General features: G+C 46.2%; 1 protein-coding gene across 17 annotated transcripts in view; it reads left to right on the forward strand.

Moving 5' to 3' along the window:
* FGFR2 (fibroblast growth factor receptor 2) overlaps nucleotides 1-24756 on the forward strand; it is a 107452-nt gene that overhangs the window by 58299 nt on the left and 24397 nt on the right. For 6 of the 17 annotated variants that reach the window (XM_027529502.1, XM_027529497.1, XM_027529505.1 and 3 more), the window contains 3 exons: nucleotides 10666-10856; nucleotides 11970-12117; nucleotides 15735-15937. In XM_027529502.1, the coding sequence (XP_027385303.1) occupies nucleotides 10666-10856; nucleotides 11970-12117; nucleotides 15735-15937 (542 nt within the window). Of the gene's footprint in view, nucleotides 1-10665; nucleotides 10857-11969; nucleotides 12118-13561; nucleotides 13707-15734; nucleotides 15938-24756 lie in introns of all 17 variants that reach the window. The other 11 variants (XM_027529499.1, XM_027529514.1, XM_027529506.1 and 8 more) reach the window with 4 other exon arrangements.

A 24756-nucleotide genomic window follows, 5' to 3' on the forward strand; every position in this document is an offset into this window, starting at 1 on the left:
CAAAGTAGGCTTTAAGAAAAAAGAAGAAATGGTGTAGTTTGTTAATTAACTGGCTGGATCAGGTTTCCCTGATAGTTCAGTTGGAAAGAATCCGCCTGCAATGCAGGAGACTCTGGTTCGATTCCTGGGTCGAGATGATCAGCTGGAGAAAGGGATAGGCTACCCACTCCAGTATTCTGGCCTGGAGAATTCCACGGTTTATACAGTCCATGGGGCCACGAAGAGTCAGACATGACTGAGCAACTTTCACTTTTTGGCTTATTACTGAGGCTCTCAAAATTAGGATCACTCCCAGCCACTTGCTCCTTACAGAAACCCTTCTGTGTCCTGGCTTCCATCATGCGGTGGCTCCTGGATGCTGCTTTTGTTTTTCTGTGTGATGAGGGCAGCCACGGCCCAGGTAGCATGAAACAGCGCAGCACCGTGTATCTGGAGATTTAAATGCTCCTGACACCTGACTCTAGCCTTCCAACTTACAGCTCTTGTGCATTTCCCTGGCACTCGCCAACCCTCGGCTCCACAGAGCCCCTTGGGGTTCTTAACTTGAAGCATCTTGACCTAGAAGCTTCCTGGCCAGACCTCATTTGATTTTCCATATTCATGATTTTGCTGCCAATGAATTCTTTTCCATTTCTTGTTCTAAGTTTAAGACTTGGTGTTTCTCCTGATGCTGGTTTTGTGTGCCAGCTCAACGTTGTGAAATCCAGCTGGAGGGGGGCAGAAGGCCCCTCTATTGACGATGGATGAAGGTGCCGTGCCAGGGAATAGGTCACAGTGGTGCATTCCTAAGTGGGCCTGTTAACACTGACATGGAATCTTGGAGCTCCAGTGGGGATTGAGTAGGAAGCAGAGTCTCACTGCTTTTGTGGCTTCAGCAGCCAATTCCTCTTCCTCTTCCTAACCTTGCTGTCACATCAACCCTCAGGGGTCTCCACTCCTTCGGGGTAGCACTTCTGGAGGTTCTTGTGGGAATTACATGAGTGAGTGATTCAAATTCTGTTTGCCTCCTTTGCTAGCTCTGTGGCCTTGAAAGTCATGGAACTTCTGAGCCTCGGTTTTCTCATCTGTAAAATGGGGGTGATGATATGCTTTTCCTGTAGCACCACTGGGAAAGTGCAGTAGGTGAGTGGTGCTTTTAAATAATGGGACCCATGTGATTGCTAGTCTTGTCAATAGGGGGTCCCACACCTTCTCTCACAGCTCTAAGCTGAGACATGCACACTCAGCCCAGCCCTGGCTAAAGGAGTGGTTGGTCCTCTCCTTTCCTTCAGGACAGAGATTTCAAAACTTCCTTCAGTAGCTACTGTTTAACGAGCTTTCTGGTTGCTACAGAGCGGGTTTTCATACCTATTTCATAACAGGTATTCCAGGGGCAAAAGCTGCTCAGTGGGTGGCTATATTAGCCCCGGATATACTGACCAGCAGAAAGTGCTTCCTGCAGGACTAACACCAGCTCGAGGTGACTCCTTCCAGGCATTGAGAGCAGGTGGTACCCATGGCTGCCAGCTCCTGGGGTTGGAGCAGGCACATGCTGGCCTGGATGGGGCATGTTAGAACTTTGCCATATCAGCCTATTTGTCATGTTCTCTGCAACCCATCAGTTGCCCTCTGCCCCAGAGTTGAAAAAGGAAGCATTATTGATTGTTTTTTATTCTGGCAGGGGGCCTAGCTTAGAGGTGGCTGGGGAGAGGGCTAATATTTGATCTCCTGTTTATTCTTTGGCATTGACTCTGTGATGTGGGCAAAGAGGATGTAGACGTGTTAAGGATAAGTGTATGACTTACAGCATTTTGTAAGAGGGTCTCTTCACCATAGCTGGAAATGATTCAGGTGGGGGCAGAGGGCAGAGAGAAAGCTTGCTGCTATCAGGGTGTGGGCAAGTAAGCATGGCATGAAGATGTAAATTCATCAGTGGTAGTCAGGGTGCCTAGTAATTGAACTAGAACTTAGCAAGATTTTGATCAGTATGTGCTGAACTGAAATAATAAGAAACAGTTGGAGTTACTTATATTTGAGAGTTTGTGATTCTTAACATTGCATGTGTGCATGCTTAGTTGTGTCCAACTCTTCGCGACCCCGTGGACTGTAGCCCACCAGGGTTCTGTGTCCGTGGAATTGTCCCGGCAAGAATACTGAACTGCAAATTCTAATGTAAGGAATCTTCCTGCTGCTGCTGCTGCTAAGTCGCCTCAGTCGTGTCTGACTGTGCGACCCCATAGACGGCAGCCCACCAGGCTTCCCCGTCCCTGGGATTCTCCAGGCAAGAACACTGGAGTGGGTTGCCATTTCCTTCTCCAATGCATGAAAGTGAAAAGTGAAAGTGAAGTCGCTCAGTCGCGTCTGACTCTTAGCGACCCCATGGACTGCAGCCCACCAGGTTCCTCCATCCATGGAATTTTCCAGGCTAGAGTACTGGAGTGGGGTGCCATTGCCTTCTCTGAAGCAATCTTCCTAGTTTCTCTCTAAGCTCACACAGCTTCAATTACCGATCACCTTTTTAAACAAAAGACCTTTGTTGGGTTGTATTATGCCTATTCTCATTAAGATGAATGTAGAAACACCAACAAATCCTTCCCCTTTGAAACAGTAGTTCCACCAGAATTAGTTTGTGAATTCCCCCACCCTTAGAACACCCTGCTGTGCATTGGGGTCTTGCGTTTGGTTTCTTTTCATAGTCAGGAAGCTAGGACAGAAATGACCTGTCGTAATAAGGATGTGCTCCCAACTTCAAGAGCAGGTTTGAATTGGAAATGTGGCATCTTGGGGTACCGACACTCTTTCACCATGAGGAGATCAGATGCAGGTGGGAAGTGGAGAAGAAAAGGCTGAAGGGAGGGTGTTAGTGTTTCTGTGGGGAAGTTTTTCTGTTCCTCCTTCTGAGAAGAGAGAGATGTGGAGGTAAGAACATCATTGCCTTGGTCTGGAGGGAAAGATCATTCCACAGGGGTCATGTCTATTGATTGTACTGTAATGATTAATCCTCTATCTGTGGGGCATCTGGTGCTTGGCCTAGAGGGTGTTTGGGACAATCGGTTGAATGGAACATGTGCTTTGGCCTCTTGGGGCCGTCAGGTCAGTTCACAGTGCAAACCCCCCCAAACTGCCACAGTGAGGTGATTAAATAGAAATGGAGCTTCCTGGATCTTAATAGAACTCTTTTTTCTTTCTCCCAGAGCCTCCCACTTAAGAGAATTCTCTCAAACAAAGCCTACAGGAATTCTGTCCATCCCAAATCAGTGTGCAAATCACAGGTCAGAAGGTGCCCCAGACATTCTCTATCGTCTGTGCATGAAAGTGCTCTTTTTAAAGATAAGCATTGGATGTTGTTTTGGAGGAGTCTTTTTGGAAGTTGTGCTTTACTGAGAAAAGGAATTCCTCATTTTGTTTGGTTCAGTATACATTCTGGACTATAACTGAAAGATGAAGGATTTAGTCCTTTAAATTTTTACATTTTGGCCAAACGAAACAAAACCACCCTGAGTGTCAGCCATTACTGAGTGATCAGTGGGCAGTGGGCAGGGCTGGCCTGAGGTCTCTCATCTGGCTTGGTTGGTGAAAAGAGAAGGATTCAGATTGGAGCCTTTTGTGACCTGGGTGACTATTTTGAAGCTTCTCTTTAGATGCTGCTGCTTATGAGCAAGCAACTATTCTCTAGAATCACTTTTATTTTCGGGGCCTGAGTTTGCCTCTAAAAAAACAAATGAGGTTTTAATGTCCAACTTCTCCTGTGGTTCGTTACCAAAGAGAGGCATTTCTTGTTTGCTCAGATGGGCTGAAAGCTTTTGCTTCTGCTTGAACAGCCCCAGGAGTCAGGCGTCTGAGAGATGAGCATGATAGGTTTTTCTGGACTTCCTCTTGAAGTCAGATTTTTTAATGGTGAAAGTTGATAAAACCATCAACATTATTACTGTGGACATCTTTCCATGTCTGTGCGTAGCTTTTTGCTTCAGTCTTTCTAGTGGTCTGTATATTGTCTGTTGTGGACGTAACTTATATAATCGTCCCCTTTTGCTGAGTATTTAGCTTATGTTCATCTTTTGCTTTCCAGTTACAAGAGAGGCTCCACTGACAAACTTTGCTCACACCTGTTTGTTGGCCACCTAGGTTAATTAATATTTTTCTAGGACCTATTTCTAGACGTAGATTCACTGGATCTTTTTGGATACCAACATCTTCATCCTAAACAGCTTCATTCTGAGTACTGCTGTGTTTGGGGACTCCCCCATGGTTTGGTGGTTTGTTTTTTTTTTTTTTTTTTTTTTAGCTTTTTTGCAAATCATTTGGGGGAAAAAAAAAAATCTAAATCAGAGTTCCACCTGTGTATTAAGAGAGTATATTTCGGTCCTGGATTTTAACATTTCCAACATCCTCTTCCCATGAAGGGAGGCCAGCTCTGCAGACACCAGCTGATAACCTTGTATTCCTGAAAGATGTTGCATGGACTCTAGCAAGTGGCAGGGTGCTGAGGCTCAGTGATGGAGCTCCCCAGCATGACTGTGCTCAGCTGTGTTTACCCCAGCTCCTCAGGAGGGAGACTGACGTCTGAGTTTTGCATCAGCCTGAAAACCAAGCACAATACAGGCAGGGACCTTGTGCCTGGTGAGAGGAAAGCCTTCATTTAGTCAACTGGACAAGATAAACATGCTTAACTAATGGAGAAGGCGGCTTTTCCAGGATCCCTGGGACTAGATCTCACCCTGAGATTGCCACCTCTGCCACGATTCTTTAAAAAAAAAAAAAAAAGAATTAAGGTAATATATACATAACATAAAGTGTGCCATTTTAGCCATTTCTGAGGATACAGTACAGCATCATTAAATACAGTCGTTACTGTACCACTCTCCATCTCGGAACTTTTTCATCGTCCCAAAGCCTTTTCACAAAAGAAAGGGCATGTTTGAACCTAAAGTTGGCGTACCTTTGTGGCTGCCAAAGCAGTTTCACATCCAGTTTAACTTTTTGAAGACACAGAGATCAGGGTATCATAAACATTTGGGGTGTAAATAGCACACGGCCCCGCTCCCGTAATTTGCCCAAGAAGACTTAAATTGACACCCAGCTGGTAGAAGCCACTCAACTCCCAGCCAAATAATACCGTCTATGACATTAATTAGGGAAGGCACCATGCCTCCGCCTGCTTTGGGCTTCCCAGTGCATCCAGCCTCAGCCAGCGCTTCACCCTGCATCTCCACCTCATCGAGCAAGCACAAAGGAATTAGTGGTGTTTTGCTTCTAGCATTTCACATAGCACAGCCTCCCTAAGTCACTGAGGAACCTCAGTGCTGGGGAGAACATTTTGGCTTTTCCCAAACCAGCTTGCTCCCTAGACTTTGCTCTCTGCAGAGACACACGTATGTTTTGGAGGAAGTTGGCTCTCCAGGCCACTTTGTCTAGAACCCCCAGAATCAGATATCCAAGCAGGAGGAAGATGAGGGTACATGTAGAATGGAAAGAGAGCAGCAAACTAGTCACCTTCCACCAAAGTGCGTTTTTCCTTTTTAAAGTAATTTCTGATACCCATCATCCCCCAGTCCTTTCTGGAAGATGACAAGCAAAGTCCTGGCTACAGATGCGTTGACTATTTCTGAGACACCAGCAATCCTTCTCATCCTATGTCCTAACTGTCCCTTTTCCTCCAGATTACTTTTTGGTTCTGACCTCCTTTCGTGCCAGTCTCTAGATGCTGGAGGAAGCTTAGGGAAAAGAAAACCCAGAACCTAGTTAGATGTAGCCTGGCTGGTTAGAGGGCATTCAGCAGAGTCTTGACAAGGCAATGAACTCATTCTACTAATTGTAATTCACGTGAGGTCTTTAGCAGGTTCTTGGGCTCCTCAAACATCAGAGGCTTTTGATCGGCTCTCCTAATAACCAGGCCTCATGCTAACTGGTTTAATGCGGGTTTTTTTGTTTTGTTTTTGTTTTTTATGCAACAAAAGCCACCACTGCCTACTCTTGAGAAAAAAAGCAAGGCTAGGCTTTAGGAGCAAGAATTCTCAGTTGTTTTCACGTGTCCTCCAAGTTGCAGAATGTTCTTTCCCTATTCAGCCCCTTGGAGTTGCTAAGAAACTGCCATTTCAGAGGAGGGGTAATTCAATTTTGATTTTAATTTAAAGACAGGGCAGGCAGGGTTCTTCACGTTCCTGAAATGAATGGGTGCCCGAGAAGGAGGAGGCTCACTCTTTCCAGATCGGTCCTGGGCATGCACCGTGATTGGAGTCTCTCGGTGTTTTGCCGCCAGAGAGTGTGGCTTTGAAATGGTTCTTTGTGGCAAGCGCTGCTGAACTTTGTGGAGAAATACTTAGAAGACCAATGTGTGCTGGGAAACCGGCGACTCCGGGCTTGATTAATTTATAGGTGTAATTTAAGAAGCTGGTTCTCCTCCTGATCCTGGGGATGTGTATTTACGGAGCCCATGGACAGGAGGCCTCTCTGCCCAGTGGACGTTCTTTATGGCCTTTGCTATGTTAAAGCAAAAGTTGTAGATCTCTTACAAGCAAACCTATTATTATGTCCAGAGGAGGGACGGGCATGTTATAAAGTTTCAAATGGTCAATTAACAAAGATTTATTCTTTGTCACTCAGGTATTTTCTCTCTCTCCTTCTCAATAATTACCCCTTGGAATGAAACAGGCTGTTTTCTTCCTGCAGCCTTGGTCCCAGCTCCAGAGTAGGATTTGAGAGAGCCTGTCTCAAAATTTAGACTCTCAGCAGCTGGGCCTTCTGCTTTGGTAAAGTCGACTCTTGGCGTACTTGACAAAGGGAGAATACGGGGGAGAGAATGTGTTTTTTAAAGCACTCCAGGCTGTGCTTACTACACGTTTATTTGGTGGAACCTCATTCCAGCAAGGCAGCCAACTGTCCCATCGGCCGCAGCCGCACCCTTTGGACTGCCTTCCGTTCTGTCTAAATTTGGAGCTTACGCAGGGACCTCAGGATCTCTACTGTAAGGGTGCTCATCTTCTTTCCGGCCCATGCACTGTGCATCAGCAACCTGCTGAACTCAGAATATGTATTTTTAAACATTTCAGTAAAAACACAGATATGAGATGCCTGTTGGCTTTTCTGTACATGTATATTGCTCCCCTTATAAAGAGCAAAATCTGGTTTCTATAATATCTGAGCGTTAAACATGCTGTGAGAGACCCCTTGCCTAAAAGGAAATCCTTCCTGGTAGAGGAGATATGACTTCTGTGATTACAAAAGAACAGGAGATGGGCCAGCTCTGGGTTTTATTCTTTCATCCAAAGATAATTCATCGACTGATTCTTTTTATGGGCTTCCCTGGTGGCTCGGTGGTAAAGAATTCTGCCTGCCAATGCAGGACACGTGGGTTCGATCCCTGGTCCAGGCAGATCCCCGGGAGGAGGAAATGACAACCCACTCCACTATCTTGCCTGGGAAATCCCATGGACAGAGGAGCCTGGTGGACCACACAGTCCATGGGGTTGCAGAGTCGGACACGATTTAGCAGCTGAACAACAACAAATTCTTTTCATATCAGCTTGCTGCCCCCAAAAGTTGCAGACCCAAGGGCATTGGAGTACCCCCAGGGCTGAGGAGAGCACGTTCGCTCTTGGAGGGGCTTCATGCCCACTGGCCTGGCCCTGGCCCTGTCTCGCTTTCCCAGTGCCTGCTGGCCTGGGCCTCGGAGGGACTGCCCGCTTCCTGGGGGCTGCCCCCCAGCCTGCTCTCCTGCCGGCCATCTGCACCCTGCGTTCACCTCAGTTTTTCAGAAGTTAGAACGGGAGTCCAGGTGCTGTCATCCTCTCACTGGTGATCCCCGTTCTTGGGGGTCTGATGGACACAGGGAAGAGTGGTTGCTGAAGGATCTGAGAAAGGGGAACGCCGTTCTTGGCAGAGCCTGGCATCCTGGGATCTCTTCCAAGATGCTTCAGGCCTCGTTCTCCGACTTGTTTAAGGGCAGAGAATAAGGTTGCAAAGGAAATCAAAGCCTGATGTGGAGAAACGAAACATGAGGCCTACTGACTTTTTAAAAACATTTTAAATAACATTCTCTAAGGTTTCATTTTATACTGAAGGCAGCTGTAATAAGTTTTGGAAGGCGGTGTAAGGTTTCGATTACAGAGCGATCCAGCTTGCAGTTTTTGTACCTAAAGTGAGAAAGGGCCGAGGGGGAGAGGGGGTGGCTCAGAGGTTATTTTGTATAAGGTGAGAAAATTTGAAAGGATGAATTCACCACTGTAAGCGGTAACATTTGGTATGCTGTAATTTGCAAATGCAATAACATGAAACCATTGCGAAGATGGTGCTTTTTTCTTTTCTTTTTTTGGGTGAACATAGTCCGGATAGCAATGGAATAACTTAATAACTGGAGCACAGCAGCACGTTGACCACAAGTAAAACAAGACTGCAGCTCCATCGTGGGCCCTGCCAGTGTTGCCCCAGTGATGAAGTTCTCTGCTGAAGCCTGGCGCAGACCAGGGCTGCGGTGCCGTATGAAAGCCCTCATTGTTCACGGCATCATTATTTGGTATTACATGCACAATGTTTGCTTGTGAAACGATTTATGAGAAACAAGCATGTTGAAGAAAGGGGACTTGGTTTGAAATTCAGTTGATCTGGCTTATGACATTTAAGATTTTATAGTACCTTTGTTTCTAAGAATAAATATTTAGGTCCACTGTAAATATTTATCTTTAGAACACGCAAACACACGCGTACAAAACTGGAAAACTGAGCCAGAGAAGGAACTGATACCTAACATTCAATTCTCTGTGGGAAGGAGTAAAGTGCCTCAGTATTTGATAGGTGCAAAGGAGCATGTTTTGTGAGCTTGGCCGGCAGTGTCCAGCCTGCGGGACCAGTGCCCCTTGGGCTGATAAGTCTCTTAGGAGGAGGCCTGGTGGGGAGAGTGTGTGTGGACTTAACTCTGTTCTTTTCACGTGCATGGGGTAAGCTGGGGTTGAACCAGAACGCTGTCCCTATTGGCCTCTGGCAGGTCCCTCTGCATCCACCTGGCCACCAGGCCTGATCAGGAGGCTCACAGTGGCGCATCACTGGGATGGCGTCTTAGCCAAGCAGTGAGTGTTTCTAGTGATGCTTGAAAGGATTCCAGCTTTGGGATTTTCTGCCCCCACGACTAGGAGCCTCGACTTCCGGGCTCTTTGCTTTGCCCATGTGGGTGAAACCATGGCAAATGAATGCCTTCTTTGGGCTCTGCAACCCTGTCTTTTTAATGCAAAAATAAAGGTGTTTGTGAAGTGATGGAAGATTCTAGAATGAAATGTGCTAAAGAGTAACTGCTGGCACTTTTTCTTTTCTTTTTTTTTAAGTTTTTAAAGGCTAGCCACAGGCTTACGCAGTAAAATCAATTTGCACATGGTCTGGCTCCTGTCCAACAAATTCCACTAAATGACATTTTAATCTGAAAGCCCCAATATAGAAAGGCTTAGATAGCTGTCGTTTTAATTTGCTGTTTCCAGTGCGATGCTTAAGGATGCTCAGGCGTGGTGTGGAGACATCTTCGGTTTATCGAGCTGGTTGGGATGTCCTCATTTCCCTTGGTGATGTTTTAGGCTGGAGGTTAAAGGCAGCAGTACCCACAGTGTGGGGAGGGAGACAGGAGCAGGTACGTGCAGGTAGGTGGGCATGGGGTGATATTGGTGCATGGACTCTCTTTCTGTGTGTGACTCTTGACCGAGCTGCTGTGTAGCGAGGCTCTGGTCCATTTGTGATTCTGTGGACTATCTTTGTAGACAAGATCATGCAGCAGGCTGGTCTGTTACTTGATTCTTGAGGAACCTTATGTAGTCGTTCCTGCATCTTGATGCAGTTGCCTCTGCAGGGTTTCTGCAAAGACCACCCCTGAACTGGAAAGTTTCCCTAGAGAGACGCAGACAAGCGAGGGTGGAAAGTAATTGCTGGCTTACCCACTGTGGGGCCTCCTTTAAGACGGTCTGAGACGGTGCCGGGATTTGTGAACCAGTGTTGCTTTGTGTTTCTTTTGGTGCCACATCTGAGTAAGCTGAGGAGCGTCTGCCTGTGCATCTAGCATGGGACAGACAGTGACCCGGAGTACTTACAGGGAGGTGAACGGGGCGCGGGACAAAGAATGACCAAATGGAGTGAATTCCACAGCAAAGGGATGAAACCAGTTGTTCGTTACTTTGGGCTTTAGATTTTAGTTTATTTTCCTTTCAAAACAAGGGCTGTAAATCTTCCCCAGAGCATCTTAGAAAGGTGCGGGGAGACACTGCCTATAGATGCCATTTTGGAATTCAGGGTGACCTCAAAAGTTAGTCCCTGAGATGTTAAGCTGATGATCAAGGTGAGTTTCTGAAATGGTCCCAAATGAAATAAGTGAAGAGGCACTCTTTCCCTCACCATTTGTCTTTTAGATCCTCAAAATAAAATCTTATTCTTGTTCATTAGGTGGCCATGGACAACAATGACTCGAGAATGTAGTTAGGTTCTTTTCTCAGCTCTCTAAATAAGTACTCTTTTTACAAGGGTCGCGCTCCAGCCGTCTCCTTTGAAGTCGTTTTTTGTTATGCATCGGGCCATGGTGTTATTTCAAAAGAGTCAGCCAGCAGACTCAAGGCCTTTTTGGCTTGAGTTCACTAGCAGCCTTCTGGACAACACGACTTATTTGTTCATCTCTCCGTGTCCCGTCCCCGCTCCCCCTTCCTTCTGTGTCTCCACCAGAGCGATCACCACACCGGCCCATCCTCCAAGCCGGGCTGCCGGCAAATGCCTCCACTGTGGTTGGAGGCGATGTGGAGTTTGTCTGCAAAGTGTACAGCGATGCCCAGCCCCATATCCAGTGGATCAAACACGTGGAAAAGAACGGCAGTAAATATGGGCCCGACGGGCTGCCCTATCTCAAGGTTCTGAAGGTGAGCAAGTTCTGAATCCAAAGATACCCACGACTGGGTTTCCCCTGATGAGTTTGGCCACAGGTTCATTGATTTCCTTTTGAGTTTGAGAAGATGACTCTTGTATGTGTTCAGCACAGAGTGTGTTTGAGAATTAGCAGATCATTAGGCTTGCTAATAAAATCTCAGAAGGGAGCCATGGGGCAGTGGGAGGACTACTAAAGTTGGAGTCAGAATAGTTGAGCTGTTTATCAGCCCAGAGATCTTAGATGAGATGTTTAGGCTTAGCTGCACATCTATAAAAGTGGGGATCGTGATAGTATCTCCCCCACAGGGCGCTGTGCACATCAGTGGATTGGAGTAGCTGGAAAGAGCATTATAAACTCTAGGTGTTGTCGCAACGTTGATTGTTCCACTGACGTTGTTTTTTCTTAATATGATGTTAGGATCAGATTTTAGTAGCCACCTTTTAGAAACAATTTAGATTTTCCTTTTAAAAGAAATCCCGTAACCTTTGAAGTTCTTTCACACGTGGTTTAGATGATAAACTTGAGAAGGTATTTCTGCACACGTGAAATGTAGAACAAGGAAACCTTTTTCCCCATGGAGTTCTTCTTTGGTTCCTTGCAAGACCCAGTTTTAATAGCACCAGCCTCTTTATTTTTTAGATCTGTCTTGCTCTTCAAGATGGTGATAGCAACCGGTAGCTGAGTCTGCATAAATCCTTCTGAGCACACTGCCTGACACATCTCCCACATTGAGTTGCTCATAGAGAATGTCCTTAAGAAGCACAGTCTTCCCGTAGAACCATAGGTAGCTTAGCTCAAAACATCAAACCACCAAAGTGTGCTCTCCAGCTACAAACACCCAGGATCCAAAAAGCTGGAAAGAGATGCTCCGCTTGGGGACCTGTGGGCCCTTTCTTCAAGGGAATTGATCACAGCCTCCCTCCCCTCTCCACTGGGTCACTTCCACTGTCCACCAGTTGACTTATTTTTCTTCCTTCTAAACCCACAGCCCTTTGGTGCTGCTGTTTAGATGAGATGGAGGTGGTTTTTGGTGGTGTGTTGGTGGCGGGACCTTGTGAAGTCCTTCCGGGTTGGCCGTTATATTGTTGTCCTGTGTCTATTCCAGCACTCGGGGATAAATAGTTCCAATGCGGAAGTGCTGGCTCTGTTCAATGTGACTGAGGCGGATGCTGGCGAGTATATTTGTAAGGTCTCCAATTATATAGGGCAGGCCAACCAGTCTGCCTGGCTCACTGTCCTGCCAAAACAGCAAGGTAACAATGTTTTTGTTTGGTTTTTTTTTTTTGGTTTTTTTTTTTTTAAAAGAAGGCTGGATATAGAAGCTGAAAAGACCTGGTGCTTTGGGAGATTGCAAGCAGCTTATAGGGTGATTCTGTGGTCTTGGTATATTCATCATAATCTTTCTTCCGTGATGCAGCTGGTAGGATGCCAGCAGCCATGGAAAAATACCCACACATGTTCAAAGCGCTTGCTCTAATTTCTTTTGAAGATTGCCCTTCGCCCCCCACCCAGTTTTGAAGTTGTTCCTTCTGGTTTTTCTTGTTCAGGCTGCACATCTCCCATCATTGTTGCACATCAGCACTGTTGCAGACACACACCAGTGTGCCTGTTGCGCGTGGCATTTGCATAACAGCAGAATTTGATACCTTCCCAACCGCAGATTTTTAGAGAAATATCATTGGTTCAACAGAGCACCGTTTTCTCTGTTACCTAATTGATACTTAAACAGAATACTGTCCTTGACCTTGTTATCCCAAGTTCAAGGATATCCCATCTCCGTGAATAAATGTACTGCGGACTGGCTATTAAAGACAGTAGATTGCTTTTCTCAGTTTTTCATATGAAAGGGACATGAGTCAGTCATGTCTGACTCTTTGCGACACCATGGACTGTAGTCCACCAGGCTCCTCTGTGGAATTATCCAGGCAAGAATACTGGAGTGGTTAGCCATTCCCTTCTCCAGGGGATCTTCCTAACCCAGGGATCGAACCCGGGTCTCCTACACTGCAGGCAGATTCTTTACTGTCTGAGCCACCAATTTGTCATGATTCACATGCAAATGTTTTTGTTGCAAAAAGAAAAAAAAAGAGCCCAGTTTCTTTGCTATCAATATCATGTTTTCTTCGATTTTCTTTTAATGCAATGTATGTCAAGGTGGTTGTACAGGAGTAAAAGTAACCAGAGCCTAGTAACCAACACAGAACCCCACCCTGGTGGTTCTCACAGGCCTGGAAGGATATGCCAAGTATCCACTTGGACTAACCTGCAGTGTGCTGTCTTGCAATACAACAATTTAGACAGAGCCATCCTTTTTTCAAGGTGGGAGTCTGCAGCCAACAGGACCAGAACCCAGCTTGGACTTCTGGGTGCCCTACTTTTGGAAAATCACTCCTCCATCCAAAGCAAGCAAGCAAAGACCCAGAGAATGGATCTCTGTGGGTTGATTTTTCCATGCCTTTGATCGCATGCATGTATGTCTAGGTGGTGAAGCCGGTGTGGTGACGGGCCTGTGGAGGTGAGCTGCTCCGTGTTGCTCAGTGTCTCTTGGTTGTGGGCTTTGTGGATGGGCTGCGATTGGAATCTTCCGGTGGCCGGTACCCGCAGGAGGTCCCGGTGCAATGCCTCGTGGTTCCATGGCCCCCTCCACAATCATTCCTGTGTCGTCTAGCCTTTTCTCTTGCTTTCCTTGTTTTCTAGGCCGCCGGTGTTAATACCACGGACAAAGAAATTGAGGTTCTCTATATTCGGAATGTAACTTTTGAGGATGCTGGGGAATATACGTGCTTGGCGGGTAATTCTATTGGGATATCCTTTCACTCTGCATGGTTGACAGTTCTGCCAGGTATATACTGCTCTTTCTCTCCATGGTTTTTTCCCTCTTCTTGGTTGATTGCTATGAAATTAACACAGCTTCTGTTCTCAGGAATGGTCCCTTTTCCCCTCACATAAAGATTTTTCAAAATGTTTAAAATTACCCCCCTGGGATAAGAAAGTTGCCTTGGAAATTCACTTGCAATGAGATCCCACCTGCGCACTTATTTATGATCAAGTGAAATTTTACCCTTCAAACCCCGAGAGATCTTATGTTTTTAGTGAGTTATTGAGTCAATGTGTAAATTCACCCATCCTGGTTTCTTTTAAGGAAGAAGTTGAAATCACTCTGTAAAATTCAAAGTGATTTTTCTCATTTCAAATTCCATTTTGTTAAAATCCCATATGTACTTAAAAATTTTTTTTTGTTCCACTTCCTGTTTTTAATGAGATGTAAATAGATGGGTGTATGTTGAGGCTCCTGGGCAGAAATACCTCTGTGTGTAGGGTGTTCAGAAGCAGTGTGTTATCTACTTGGGGATCGGTGGCTTGCTGCATGATGTAATGGAACAGACTCTTAGGCTTTTACTGCAAAGCATGCTCTTGCCATCTTGGGCTTGATGTTATTTCTACCCTACAGAGAAATCAACATCACTGAAGCCCTCTTGCCTAAACACTGCCGCTGTCTAAATCTTTTAACTGACATCTCTACCCTAGTCAAGTTTTAACTACTATCTTCTTTAATACATCTGTCTCTTTGTCATTTCCTTTGTGAAACTGCATAGACTATGGTTTGCCAGCTCATATGTTCCACTCCAGTTATTAATTCCTTATTTTTAGAGTTTGGTGCCTACCTGCATGCTTATATCTAGCAAAAATAAATTGATCATTTCATTTTGTGCTGTGCTGCTAAGAGTTTTGACTATCTTGCGAATAGTTTTCTGACTCAAATGTATAAGCTTTAAATAATGCCATTGCATTCATTTTTCCTTTTGTTGTGAATCCGCTCTGAGTATTTGCTTTGCGACAGTGAGATGCCTCGTGTATTGAGCTTGCTTTTACTTGCAGTATTGCATTTTACAAGTGCCCGACTGGCACTTCTTAACCGATTTGCCTGACAGTACGAGCACATTAATTAAGAATGCAGTTTGAGAAAAGTACTATTTGGAAATACACTGCTTGTCGATTGATCATTGAGGACCAAGGAGGGAGCAGATTATTGGAAGTTAGTGTAAGAGTTTCTAACTTAAGCAGTTTTATGTGCCCTCACATGTGACATCATCTCTGTTTTTTCTTTAAAAGTTGTGACATGTGTATAACCAGATACACAAAAATTTAAATGGTTATTAAAGAATGTTACATACTTTTTATTGTATAGACATAATGATTCTGTACTATAACCAATTCAGTCTTTATTATTAAAAGCATTTGTTTAGTTAAATAATCTACTGGACTATATTTAGAAATATGAACCTTTTCCAACCAGCCCAGTAGATGAATAATTTTTTTGTTTGCTTTGAAACTGTGTTCTGGGCAAATGACTTGGTCACATCTTCCTTTGGAAGAGCTCACCCAAATAAGACAGAGGCATTCTTCCTTTAGAGACGAAAGTGGGCACGTTCATATTTAAGAATTTTTAAATGGTTTGCATCAGAGACCATCAAGGGAGAAGGCAGCCCTTTTGTCGTGGGTGTGGGTGACTGTCCTACCCTACCCATATGTCTTAACGGAATGTGACCTTGTAACCTGACCCTCGTACCTTGGAGTCAGCCAATCCATCATGATCTGGATTCCGGAGGTCCGTTGAGGTAGTGATAAGACACTACCTGGGCCCCAGTGGTAAAACAAGGAGCCCAGAGTTATTCACTTTTGTTTAGAAGAGGTGCACGGCAGGCCCACAGCCCATGCCTCTTGCAGCGCTGAGCTGTTGGGAGGCCCATCTTGCCTTGGAAATGATTGTCACTTTTTGATTTCCTGTAGTTAACGCCAGGAAGCATCAGTGCAGTCTCCTAACTCTGTGGCCTGCTTATCTGTTCCTCTCCTGTGATCTGCAATCTAGCTCCTGTAAGAGAAAAGGAGATCCCAGCTTCCCCAGACTACCTGGAAATAGCCATTTACTGCATAGGGGTGTTCTTCATCGCCTGCATGGTGGTGACGGTCATCTTGTGCCGGATGAGGAACACGACCAAGAAGCCGGACTTCAGCAGCCAGCCGGCTGTGCACAAGCTGACCAAGCGCATCCCCCTGCGGAGACAGGTAACAGAAAGTAGATAAAGAGTTTGAAGAACTTTACCACTCCCCAAGCCCAGCCAGCTCTTGGGTCTCTTCCTCTGCTTCTGTGCTTCTATTTTTGGGAGCATCCCTGTGCTAGTGGTTCTGACCGGTCTCTTCGTGGGCGTCTGTCCAATCAGTGTCTGGAGCTTGGAAGGTCAAGTCCTGGTGCATTGGTAAGGTCAGCTGAGTCAGTTCTGAGGGTGAGAAAGCCCAGTGGTGCGAGACTCTGAGCTCATCTGCAGGACTGGAAATAACCCAAGAGGTAACACCCTGCTGTGTTTGGTGGGACTCAAGTGCAGTGGCATAAGCCCTCGTTGTCCCTGTGATCGAATGCTTTTTTTGGCGATAGACTGATGCCTGTTGGAAAGGAAGGGATTCTGGTTTTCTTGGACTTACTTTTTTTGAAGTCAAGGTCAGAAACCTGTACCTGGAGGTGTCTGAACTACTACCCCATGAGGTCTGTCTTAACTGGATTTGGCTTCCACCTCTGATTCTTAAAATAGAATCCTGTAGTCCCCCCAGTGGCTCAGTGGTACAGAATCTGTCTGCAGTGCAGGAGATGCAGGTTCCATCCCTGAGTCAGGAAGATTCCCCGGAGGAGAAAATGGCACCCCACTCCAGTATTCTTGCCAGGAAAATCCCACGGACAGAGGAACCTGGCAGGCTGCAGTCCATAGGGTCGCATGACTGAGCACGCACACACACACATGCCTGTAATATGTTCTGATTGGGTGTTCCCATGAGCGTGACTGTGGATTTGGTGGCAGAATGATTTGTATATTGAACGGGCAACTAGTTGTTACCCTCGAGCTTGTTAACCTCAGTTTTGTTGGTTGCTTTTTGATCGTCTGTGCCTCCCGGTGGGTTTACTTTTGCTTCAGGCAAATGGGACAAGTTGGAGCCAACACCTCTGCCTTAAACCAAAGCCTGGCACAGCTGGTGGGGCTGGAAGTGCTTGCGAAGGTGGAAGGGGAAGGCAGGTGTGAAGGTAGTGTTTCCAAAAGTATTTAGTACTTGGTTCCAATAAGGACATGAGTTTTGAAACAGTGAGGAAAATGGCTAACTCACAGGCTCTAACTCGGTGTGTACAGCACGCTTGTTAAAATGGCAGATGCCTTACTTGTAGCTCCAGAGATGCTGGTTGAGTAGGTTTTGAAGAGGACCAGGAATCTGCATCTGAAGTAAGTCCTCAGATGATTCTGAAATGCACTCTGAGAAACTCTGGATTAATCCCAGCCTGACTGCAGGTGGCAATGATATTTTCTGGACAAGGCATTAGGAAACATTAGGAACCAGTTGGTCAGCAGTGGTTTTGGCACAGATATGGCTGTTCTCAGCCCAGCTCCGAACTCTGGGCTGAATGGGTCCTTGTTGACTTCGTTGAATCTATGTTTCAAGCAGGTCTTTCTAAATGGAGGCTAAAAAAAAAAAAAAAAAAAGTGGAGGCTGAGGGTAGCATTTGGAGTGTGTCAAGTATAGGGCAGTGCCCACATGGTCTTAAGAGTGGCAGCAGGGTGAGGCAGGGGAGAAAGTTGTCATTGGTTCCCCCTGCCTCCAAGAATGCTGTTTTATTAAAGTGGCACATTGTCTCTCGGGGCTTCCCTGGTGACTCATCGGTAAAGAATTCGCCTGCAACGCAGGAGATGCAGGTTTGATCCCTGGGTTGGAAAGATCCCCTGGAGGAGGGCATGGCAGTCCATTCCAGTGTTCTTGCCTGGAGAATTCCATGGACAGAGGAGCCTGGTGGGCTACAGTCCATGGGGTCTCTGAGAGTCGGACACAACTGAAGCGACTGAGCATATCTTTCTTGGGGCCAGGGAATTGATGATGAGGCCACTTGCCTGACTCTGGGAGAGTTCAGTCTTAAGATGACTCTTATAACATGGTACCTTCAGTGACCTTCAGGTGGTGTGGCCACCCCTCCCCGACCCTCAGGACCATTTTTTACAGCCATTTGGACCATTTTTACAGCTACTATCTTGAGATCCTGACTCTAGGGACTTGAAAGAGGGAGTGGTATTCCCATCTCTATTATTTTTTTTTCCTAATAGGGAAAAATGCTACCTTCTGGAAGAAACCTTTAATTTGGTGTAGCTAGACCATTGTCCTGTAATTATTTCATCATACTTTTTTTTTCTGCAGCTGTTATAGTGCTCTTCTTTTTATTTCATATAGAAGAAGCAGATGCCTTTAAAATCCCCTTGACTCAGCTCTGGTCTTTGTGCTGTTTCTCCCTGGCTGACTGGTGTTCTTCATTGTCCATCTCAGTCTAAGTTGCTCCTTTCTCCTCTCCTTCCCTGTGTGTAACTGAAGGCAGCATTCTAGCTCTTCCTCTTTGTTTATCCCTCCCGCCCCTCCTTTCTTCTTAATTTTCTGAGTGCTTAGTCTAACACAGGTTTCATGCAAGACATGGCCTGTGGCCTTTGCCAATGGCTCCAAAGTTATTTGGGGGCCTTCATTTGAGATGCAATGGCCTTGTGTTTCAGTAGGGTCAAATAGTGTAAGAGAAGCAGTAGAAAGTGGGCAGGTACCAGTCCCCTGGAAAAACAAATCTCTGGGCGTTTATTTGGGGGGATGTTGACACATCTCAGCTGCACATGTGGGACCCACTGATTCTTCACAAACAGCCATTCGTCCATAATGAGCATGGCCCCTTTGGTGGAAGAATGTTTATCAGATACCTGGATAAAAGAGGGTTATTGGACTGTGGCTGGAATGAAAAGCCCCAGAAAGGCCTGCAGATACGTTGATGACAGAGAGCATACCACAGGGATGCCAGGCATGCCTTTACCTGGCGACAGGTAAGCTGTAATTAGATGTCTTGGGGATGGACTGTTCCTCAGTATTTCCTAGGCACTTGCCGTCCTGCATGTGCCTGGAATTTCATCTTCTTGGCCCTGATCCTTGCCCCTCCCAAGACATGCAGAGACCACATCTCACTAGATCCATCGTTGCTCCCTTTTTAGAACAAGAGCAGGTTTTAAAAAAATTGTTTTATCCTTTTGTGGATTTTTTTTGTTGACATTTACTAACATGTACTGGACTTACCAGTGTAAGACCAACATACGAGTTTGTTATTTGTTTTTGACACAAAAATATTTTTCTCTGGTACCAAAGAAGAAATTCCTTGTGATCATTTCCTGGTAACCATGAGTTTGTTGAGGCTCTTTATGGATTTTGATGTTTGGGGAAAGAGAAATAGCTTTTTGGTGGGGGAGGTGGGTGATGTAGGGCGTCTCCCCATTTCCTTTGGCAGGGATCCTTCCGTGTTCTGAGCTGGGTCTCAGACAAGGGGACCAGCAAGAGCCAGCCCAGAGAGGGTAGTCTGCCCGAGCCTGTTGGCTCTTGTACAGGTCTCCAGGGCTGCTAGTGGATGGTGTGGCCATTGGGAAGTCTTCCTGACACATCCATGAGTTGCCGGGTAGGCTGTACTTTTCGTGTGTTGCACACATTAGTTCTGTGGGGGCAGAGAGGTGTGAAAGGAAGTGAGCTGTTTGTTCAGGAGGTAGGCAGCATTGCTGGGTTTGTTGAGTTGGTTTCTCAGTGAGCACGTCCAGGTCTTTTTCGAGAGCCAGACTCTTCCGTAGGGCGGGATGGAGATACACTTGCATCAGCAGATAACCCCTCACATGCATGCACCTCATGCTGGCTCACCACCAGCATCTCAGGACGGGGCAGCAGGGTTGGTTTTTGGTTTTGTTTTTTTTTTCTTTCCCCAGACTTTAATTTCACCCTCTTGATTACTGGTACAGATAGATCAAAAACCAGAGAAAAATCAAGGTCAGACAAGGTCATGTTTTATAACAGTATCTTTGAGGCAAAGGACACATTCCCAGGGACATCGTGAATGGGTCAAAGATGGCATGTGTGGTTTGGGAGCCAGTTCTGGGGGCCGTGTTATGAAACCCACTGAATTCTGTGAAGGGCAGGCCCACATCTAGAAGCGCATTTGCTGCCTAGCAGCTAAACAGCGTGATCTTGGAACATTCTCTGTATTTTGGTCATTCAAGTGGTCTAATGGAACTGGCTGGTTCCAGCAAGCATGTAGGTAATCGGATGGTCATGGATGGCTTAACTGGAATTTGCCCTTGCATGTGGGCGCCTGGCCCCCACTTGGCTGTTCTCTCCTCTCAGCTTCCAGAAGACACGAAGTTCAGCTAAGATCAGACCTGGGTTTGGGCCGATGAGACCGGTCGGGGTTTGATAGAGTTTCTCTGGGGAGAGGTTTGGGGAGGCAGAGACTTGCTAAAGGAGGAAATTAAGTGTCAAATTAGCTCCCCTGCCTGTTTACCTAAAATTTGTCATGGAAGGAAAACAAATCCTCCCTTCCCCCATCCCTTGACCCTTTATCTCATCCACCAGCTCTAGGTGGTGAAGGCACTTTGTTTGCTATTGGGGAGTGATAGGCGGTACTTACAGCATCACTGTGTTAGCTCTGGGGCCTCGTGCTCTGGTTTGAGAATGTGGATCCGTGGACTGAGCGTCAGAGGGTTTCTCTGGCTGGCTGTGGTCCACGTGTGAGTCCTCCTCCTCCTGGCATCTATACCTCTGCCTGCCCTGTTCTCTGCAGGCCCCCCTCTCATTGATGAATCAAATCTAGTATCAAAGGACAACACAATGTCTTGGTGGCCCTTTAAAAAGAAAAGAAAAAAAAAAACCCGCTTCCTTACCTAATCTCCTTTATGTGCTGTGGAAATAGGAGAAAAAACACATTTGGTTAAGAGCTTGATTTATGGCACGAGGAATTTATGGTAAAGAGATTCCGGAGAGAGAGGAAGCTGAGTGGAGACTGTGGCAAAACATGATGGAAAAGGGCCTGCCAGGATTTGGGAGTGGGGAAACAGCTTATTTTAGAGTGTTAGTGTTTATTGTTTTAAGTAACTCAGTGATCACTATCAATGGGATCTTTTAAAATCAGAGGAAAAGGAAACCTGGAACTGGAGGAGCATATCTGGGAGGGAAGGTTTTGATTTTGTTCCCACCTCCCCCCCAAAAAAAGAGTGATTACCTGTGTTGCAGAAGCAGGATTCAGAATGAAATTCAGTGGAATTCCTTAGAGAATGTGGTCCAAAAGAGAGAAGCTCTAGAAACACGGTGTTCCTCAGAGGAATTGCCTGCAAGGGATTGGGCCAGCCCTGCAAACACGTTAGCGCTCAGAGTAAGATGGAATGAAGAGAAAGCCAGTCATGTTTTACAGTCCCAGAGGGGATTTTAAAAGCATAGTAAAATGCATGGAGGTAAAATTATGATATACCTTCTGTAGACAGAGGGATTGAATTCTGTCAATTCTTCCACTCGGGACATTTTCTTCTCTTTTTTTTCTCTTTGTGTATTTTTTTTTTAAACAGAAGTATCTTCCAGATCTGTCCATGGAATCTAAACCTCTGCCCTTAATCTGAACAAAGTTTCCATAACCTTCATCCTAGTGACAGCAACAAAGTTGGGGAAGGTTTTCCATTTTCAAAGCTTTCGCATTAAAACCTTGTGGGAGACACTCTGTCTGTGGGGGAAGATGTGTATGGGTGTGAACTCTTGTCACGGGTTTGTGCAAAGATTCCTCTGGGGTCACAGGTTAGCCGCGGAGCAGTTAACTTCTGACTGAATGCTTCGTTTTTCTTTCTGAGGCAGCCACTAAGCCCTATTTGTCATGAGGGCTTTCTTAACTCTCCAGCTTTCCTCCTGCCCTGGGACTGTCCCCTGACTCCTTAATTTCTGAGGCTTGCTCTTCTGCCCACTGGACTCCTCCAGCCCTACCCACCCACCCTGGCTGTGAGCAGAGGGTCTCATCTGTCAAACCATTAAGGCAAATCCTACCCGTAATGTGGTGGAATTGCTTTCTCCCTGCTGCATGCCGTCTGACAGACAGCATCTCACACACAGAACAATGCTAGGCTGCAAGTCTGCAGGCTTCCCCAGAGAGAGGGATCCTCATAAACTCCCATGAATCTGAGCAGCAAATGACTCTAAAAAGATGCTAAGGGACCTCCCTGGCGGTCCAGTGGTTAAGATATCACCTTCCAATGCAGGGGGCATGGGTCCGGTCCCTGGTCAGGGAACTAAGTTCCCATATACCACTGGGGTGCAGGCAAAAAAAGAGAAGATGCCAAGAGAAGCCATTGTGATGTTGGTAGCAAACTGAGCTCTTAGCAGGTGCCAGGCTAAACGCTTTGTGGGTATGACCTCATTTTACCCTCACAGTAATTCAGTGACATGGGAACTGTTCTCAGTTCAGTTCAGTCGCTCAGTCATGTCTAACTCTTTGTGACCCCATGGGCTGCAGCATGCCAGGCTTCCCTGTCCTTCACCAACTCCTGGAGCTTGCTCAAACTCATGTCCATTGAATCGGTGATGCCATCCAACCATCTCATCCTCTATCATCCCCTTCTCCTCCCGCCTTCAATCTTGCCCAGTGTCAGAGTCTTTTCTAATGAGTCAATTCTTCACATCAGGTAGCCAAAGTATTGGAGTTTCAGCTTCAGCATCAGTCCTTCCAGTGAATATTCAGGACTGATTTCCTTTAGGATGGACTGGTTGGATCTCCTTGGACTGGTTGGGTCTCCTTGGATCCTGGTTGGATCTCCTTGTTCTGGCCTCCTTTTAACAGACGAGGAGACTCGAGTTTAGGAAGGTCAAGTGACTAGCTGAAGCTCTCACAGTTAGTGTTGGAATAGGGACCCTACAGCTCACAGTGGGGCACTTGGTCCAGGTGGGACTGCCCCTATCCCCACTCAGGGTCCCACACTGTAAACAGTTTGCAGGGGAAGGGTGCCAGCTAGGATTGGTGGCACCAGCTAGGCTGGGGGAGTCACGGGGACCCACCTGGAAGGATGCAGAGATGCCCCAACACCCAGCCTGTAGCCCAGGGAAGAGATGAGAGCCAAGATCTCGTCATTTTTGACTCATTTTAGACATCAGTATATTTCAAGAATATGCCCCATTTTCCATGCCCCCGACTCCTGCCCATGACATGCCTCAGCCCAGATCCTTCTCATTCTTAAAAATATTTTTGTCATTAAGGAAAAGTTCTTTGTTTTTCTAGAATGTAAAAGAGATACATATGCATGGTAATCAAATGCAAATGCTTTAGAAGGTTCTGGAATAAGATATATTCCACCCCCTCCCTGCTCAACTTCTAACCCGTCTCCCCGGAGGTGACCAGGGCTCAGGCTCTCACAGATCCTTCCTGAGACTTGTTTTCAGTGCCCGTATCCTCTAACCTCCTGTGGGAAGGCGGCCCCCGCTCACCGTGTCCTGGAAACCTCACCGATACCAGAGAAGGCGGGACGGGCCTCCTCACCCAGAGCCGCTCCCCCCATCACCACCCCAGGGGTTTCTCCGTCTCCAAGTTCCCTGCACACTCTGCACAGGGGTTTTAGGATCCCTGAGGTCCAGCGAGCAGGGCTACGCTACTGGCCTTGGAGAGGGTGTTCTGGCTGTGGACTCTGCCAGACCTCGTCTGGTTGGGGCCTGTCCTGTCTCATTGCCAGACTGACTCTGACTGCTGTTCCCAGTCTTCTGGCCTGTGACCTTCAAGCTGGGTTCCCACCGTGATGAGTGGTGATTTGTGCTTCTTCATGTGGGACACCTTTTCGTCTGCGAACACCCATCTCCTTTGGCATCCATAGCTCATGACCTGATGTAGGGCGTTAGGATTTGGGGAAGTGTTTTTAGCCAAACCTGTTCCTTGAAATCTCTCTGAGTCCTTCCCTGCAGATGGAGCTCAAGACATATATGGGGTCAGTGGAGGCTGTGGAGATGGTGTTACTGGTGGGCCCTGCAGCTGAGGTCAGCGTATTGCGGAGGTGGATTCTGCAGGCTTTTCGTGTTTACCTTTGTCTTTTTTTTTTTTTTTTTACCTTTTTGTCTTTTTGCTTCTGCTCTTTGCCTCTGTGGCCCAGACACTTAGGTGTGAAGCCTCTTAGAACTTTATCTGTCCATGAGGCCCCTCTTAGCTCCAAAACTAATGACTGCTAACTTCCTTTAAAATACATATATGTATATATATCATTAAATACACACATAAATATATATATATGTTTACTATGCTCATGGTGAGTAAGCATTGATCATAGAGTCTACATAATAAAATTTAAGCATGATTCCCTTTGACAAAAGACTGCTCAGAAGGCTCAGAAATGTTTTCATGTACATTTAAAAAGATGATAGAAATTCTATGTTAAAATTTGCCTTCTTCTTGATATTATAAGTAATACTAATACCAGCTTCCTGTTCCTGAAATGATCCCCCCGCCTCCCCGCCCCCAATCTATTCTTGGATATCCCAGGTTTCCTACCTGTTTTTAAGGGCAGTCTGGGTTTAAGGAGAGAGTCAAGTTTTTTTAAGTAGGACGTTCCCAGAGCAATCTTCTGGTTCCCTGTGGGAATGGTCCAGGCTCTGCCTTGAAAGTTCATCCTCATTAAATTTGTTCATCTTGATCCTTGCCATCTTGATTTTAAAAATGTTTGTAAGCACTGCTGGGGAGAAAGGTTGGTGTGACAGTCACGTAGGGGACAGAGCCACGTTTGAGGGGTCACGTCAAACCCGATTCCAGTTCTCTTGGGCCGGTCTTGTTCATGGTTTAGAATAAGGTGATGGTCAGGCAGCCCGTAATGGTACTTTCCTTTACAGAAACCAGCACAGAGAAGATGATATATTTAAGAAATAGCTATTTTTTCAAATGCAGACTATAATGAATGAGCGTAAACTGAGAACACTCTGTAAAGCCTTGCAGGCTGCTGGGGGCGTTGGGGATGGGGAGGGGAGCTTTCCCACAAGATTGTGAATAAAGAGGTATTTTTCTTTCCCTT

Source organism: Bos indicus x Bos taurus, chromosome 26 (genome assembly GCF_003369695.1).
Source record: "Bos indicus x Bos taurus breed Angus x Brahman F1 hybrid chromosome 26, Bos_hybrid_MaternalHap_v2.0, whole genome shotgun sequence".
NCBI classification, from domain to species: Eukaryota; Metazoa; Chordata; class Mammalia; order Artiodactyla; family Bovidae; genus Bos; species Bos indicus x Bos taurus.